Here is a 4,584-nt window from a genome sequence, read left to right as displayed (position 1 = left end):
GAAGCAAATTCTTTAATGCAATTTTGCCTTCCATTATTTGGTTAAAGAGATTTATTGCGATCTAGCTAACTTTGAGATAGAACAATGCAGCACATATATACATCAGCAATCATATACTAACAATTATATACAAACTGAAGAGAAGCATCGGCAATCATATACTAACAGCAACAAAATCTTGTCACATTAGATGGGTTATCAAATAATGTCATAAAGGAAAGGATTCTCACCAACTAGCATGGCTTTTCACAAAGGAAATATGGTTCAATCGTGCAACATCGGCACCTATAAGTTCATTAGCCTTTTTTCCATTTTGAAAGAAATGGAGTGTTAGCTTCACAACGGCACAAGGGATTATAAATATGAAGATAAGTGTGATTGATGGACACAGTGAAATATATGGTCCATACCTATGTAAGATTTTATGTACACAAAAGAATAACAGAACAAATGAATTTCTAACCAAAAGCTTAAACAATTACCACAGATGTAATCTGTAACTTGCTTGCCTAATGTGCCTTGAATTTCTTCCTGGAACACATAGCAGAAAAGGGCAAAATTTTAGGTTTCAGCTGCCTTGGAGCATGGACTTATTTTATGCAAAACACCAAAACATAGTAGAAATTCCAAAAAAATAACAAAGACACAGAGAAACGTAAAGAGACAAATGAAATTCTTCAAAATAAAATGACATTTATTAATAGAGAAGAGATATCAACATATTAATAGCGAAGAAGAAGTACCAGTGGCAGCTCGAAGGAGAAATATGGAGGGAGAGAAAGTTGGGTCAAAGAAGAAGTTTCGGAGCGAACAGATCTGAAAATGTGTTGACAAAGGAGGTCAAATAATGGCACAAAGGCTGATACATACCAACCATAAAGGAATTACAATGAAAATGAATAATTCTCAATAACAGTGAAGCTATGCATCTCATTCCACTATTATATCCTCATGCACATAAAAGTGCTTGAACAAATATCTTTTAAAAAAGAATTATGTCATTCAAAAGAATTACAGAAGCAATTAATGGTGCAGATATGATCCAGAAATGGAATTGAAAAAAAAAATCATGAGAATCTTTAATTATTTTCAAATGATACATTGGTTGACCATGCTTGAGAACACGCGAGTGGCAATGGAAGCAGCATAAGAAGCCGCCTTAACCTGAAAACAATATCTGATGTACCTTGTTGCAATGGTAAATCATTCTTCTTTAGAAGTTTCATTACTTCCACCAGCAATTTAGTATCATTGTGATTCTTAGCATGCGTCTGTAGTAAATAAATGACACTAAATTACCAAAGTAGAAATTAGAAACAGAATAAAAAATTTTAGAACATTGATAGGCTAACGTTACCAGTAAATGATTAGCAGCAGCAACAGTTGGGCTCAATCCATAGACATTATGCTTCCATAAAGTCCTCTTTGCTGCATATACATTTCGAATAACCTCAATATTTTCATGTCATAAGCTCCAATTGAAAAGAAGATGGAGTATAACATACAAAATTTAGGCAAATATCACGCATCTATACCAAAATCAAGGGCTCCTGCTTTAATACATGCTTTAGTAACTTCTTGACAGAGATTGCTATTAAAGTCATCATGAATTCGAAGATTTGATAGCCTCTGCTTGCAAAACAGATTGAAAATCAATACTATAACAATATTGAATAATCGATTTTGCAACAGAAAAGGGTTAAAGTGGACAAGAGTAAACTCTAACAAATATGTGGAGGTTCTCCAAAATGTCGAATAGGAGTCTTATATCTTGTTGGTGTTTACAATTTTCAATCATTGACCATAACCAAGCATTAGGTGGCATTGATCGTTTAACTTTTACAGACTCAAGCATCTTATCATAGAGCTCCTTCACAGCCAGTACATTCAAAAACCCAAACCGAAGACAGAAAAAAGAGTTATAACTTGAAATGAAATCCAAAAAGAAACCATATACTAAAATTCTTAGACTGGGATACTAAACTTCTGAAGAAGAATGATTTACCAATGTTTGCATGTGCCTTAGCATATCTGCGGTTTGCTTTCTCACAATGTGGCCCCTAACCAATGCTTGCAACTTTACCAATATCATTACATTACATTTCTTTTTGTTAGTTGAAAGGTAGTGAAAGGTGAAAAGGATGTAACCCCTCCCCTGCTGTCTCTCTTTCTTTTCCTAATTCTTACAAATAAAACCATATATTTATTATTTCTTACATGCTAGTACTAGTATAGTATGTATATGTTAGTGACCTTAACCACACTTATTCATTACTTCATTCACGTGAAACTATAACATAAATTAAAGTAAGGTGAAAAGCACCTTTTAATTTTTTCCACAAAAGAATACGGTAATAATGTAATAGTTTCTTGTTCCCCTTATTAATTTGGCCGTCCAATGCAAAGAAAAATGAGTTTGACCAGAAAACATACCATACAGACCCATTCAAAAAGCCAATTAATTACTAAGTGGTTGACAAAGGTAACTATCATTTCATAAATCACCAAAAAATGTGGGCCTTTTTTTATATGCTAATTGACCTTTTTCATAAGTCACCAGATGAGAATTACAAGGTTCCTAATTGATTATCTGAAGAAATCAGTTCCTCCAACTAGAAGCAAGAATGGTGAGTATTCGAGTATTGCCGAGAGTCCGAGACAGCTGCTTATGGAGTCATATTTGTTGGGAAGAACACATTTTCAATTATAGAGTGGTAGACATTGAAACAAAAAAAAACAAAGGAAAGGAAACTATATAACAGGGGGGAACAAAAGGCTTCATGCAGCCTTAATTCTGGGATAATTACCTGAATCATGTTAGTAGTTCTGCTTCAAACTGGTTAGGAGTTAACATTGAAGCTACTGTAACAACCTGCCAAATTGTGTTATTCAGATATGTAGTTTTGAAATTAAAAATAAGAAAGGTAACATGAAAAGGAATTTTGCTTGAATCGTTCCATAACTAGGAATCCAGTACCAGTGCATTAAAATATAGTTTTCAATTATTGGTAACTGAGCTAAAAGATTTATATTCTTTAAACTTGATGCATTGTATATATTATTTGCACATGAACACCTGTAGAAACATCTTTGCTAAACAGTCTTACCCTTTCACGATAGATTAATATTAGCTATTGAAGAACATAAAGTTTACATTCGTCACCCATCACTAGATCACAAATTGACAATGAAACAAAAATTCTTTAATTAACTGAAGATATACAAATTTGTTTAAATAATTCAAGTCAACTCAGATTACCCAAGCTTCAAATATAACCAAGTTGAAGAGTGGATTTTCAACACAATGATACTAACCAAATCGAATCCACATTGTAGCATTAAACCCAGTCTATAAGGGCAAGCACCACACTTTTCAACACAATCCAATCTCAATCTTATCCATCTAAAGTAACTCATAAGCAAAATGAACAATTGAAGAGTGAATTTTCATACCTTGGTTATAGTTAGCATCCTACTGAGCAAAAATCTGGACAGAACATAGTAGTGATCCGCATTATCACCCAACCGTACATTCACCTATAAGCATAAAACACAAGGGAATCGATATTCGCACTATAGAAGCAAATAAACCAATTGAAACTGAACAGAAAATAGATTCCAAAATGATTGATTATGTGCATTCATGCAATGAAGAAAATTTTTGATATCTATATTGAAATTGAGGTTTCGAAACGGACCTTAACGAAATCGTACTTGGAAAAGCATTGCGGGAAGAGAATTTGTTTTTGGAGGAGAAGCTTTGCTTTTCGTCGCTTTCTTCGCCGCTGGAAAGTTACCGTCTCGCGATCTTAGGAGATGCATCGACAGAAGAGACAACGGGAGAAGAGATTGTCGAAGCACGTGGTAGCATTGGTATTTGCATCAAGGAGATGAATGGCTGTAGCGGTGGCGACAGTAGTGGCGGTAGCGACAGCACGACGACGGCAACGGCTGTAATTTAGGGTATTGATCCATCTCACTCGAAGCTAGCCGCTGTTTGCATCTTCAGTATGGGCTTTAAGTGGTTTTTGGTGACTATGGACTTTGAGTGTTTGTTTAAACTTTTAAAATACTGAGATTTTTATTTTTGGGAGTTTTGTAAAATGTCACCAATAGATAATGTTGAGGAGCTTTTTAAAAACGTCCACTATAAAACTTCCATTAATTAGTAAGAATCTTGTAGTGAATCCCAGGTCGTCTCCCAATGAGTTGACAAAAGAGTACAACTTATTGGTCAGAGGTTTTTTAAGAAATTTTTGAGTTGAGAAACAGAGAAATAAATGAGAGAATTTGTATAATTCGAGTAAAAGTCTTGACCGGGAGGAGATTAATTGGAAGTTCTATCCTTGTTGAATTTTCCCAAGTGTAATAATAAAAGGGTTGTCGTTCCACTTAGTTATCCCTTATGTAATAAGGGAAAGTCAAGCAATCTCCAACTAATCCTATCGCTTGCGTCCTAATGCTTTCCTAAGAAAAGACTAGAGTCGGAGACAAGAGAGTCAGCCAACAACTCCCAATTAGGATTAACACTTGAGTATTCCAACTCAAGGTTCTCCTCTTAATCAACTCCCAATCAAGTTAGGG

At 34.6% G+C, this 4,584-nt stretch overlaps 1 protein-coding gene across 1 annotated transcript; it reads right to left on the bottom strand.

The window, feature by feature from the left end:
- Window positions 1-226: 226 nt before the first annotated feature.
- LOC112777636 (uncharacterized) lies at window positions 227-2,092 on the bottom strand. The gene is made up of 8 exons (XM_025822013.1): window positions 2,022-2,092; window positions 1,727-1,925; window positions 1,536-1,629; window positions 1,358-1,428; window positions 1,165-1,271; window positions 744-816; window positions 464-531; window positions 227-410 (listed from the first exon to the last, which is right to left on the bottom strand). The coding sequence occupies exons 1-8, from the start codon at window positions 2,090-2,092 to the stop codon at window positions 227-229; spliced, it is 867 nt and encodes a 288-aa protein (XP_025677798.1).
- Between the last annotated feature and the right edge of the window lie 2,492 nt (window positions 2,093-4,584).

The sequence above is a fragment of the Arachis hypogaea genome, chromosome 3, assembly GCF_003086295.3.
Source record: "Arachis hypogaea cultivar Tifrunner chromosome 3, arahy.Tifrunner.gnm2.J5K5, whole genome shotgun sequence".
Classification (NCBI taxonomy): Eukaryota; Viridiplantae; Streptophyta; class Magnoliopsida; order Fabales; family Fabaceae; genus Arachis; species Arachis hypogaea.
The sequence above is the reverse complement of the archived record's forward strand: the minus strand, read 5'-3'. Positions and strand labels throughout refer to the sequence as shown.

Coding starts and splice junctions, on each gene's coding strand:
- LOC112777636 (XM_025822013.1), bottom strand. CDS start 2,092: ATGATATTGGTAAAGTTGCAAGCATTGGTTAGGGGCCACATTGTGAGA. Junction 1,630..1,726: donor TGGAGAACCTCCACATATTT/GTTAGAGTTTAC, acceptor TTTTGCAAGCAG/AGGCTATCAAATCTTCGAAT. Junction 817..1,164: donor ACATCAGATATTGTTTTCAG/GTTAAGGCGGCT, acceptor ACACATTTTCAG/ATCTGTTCGCTCCGAAACTT.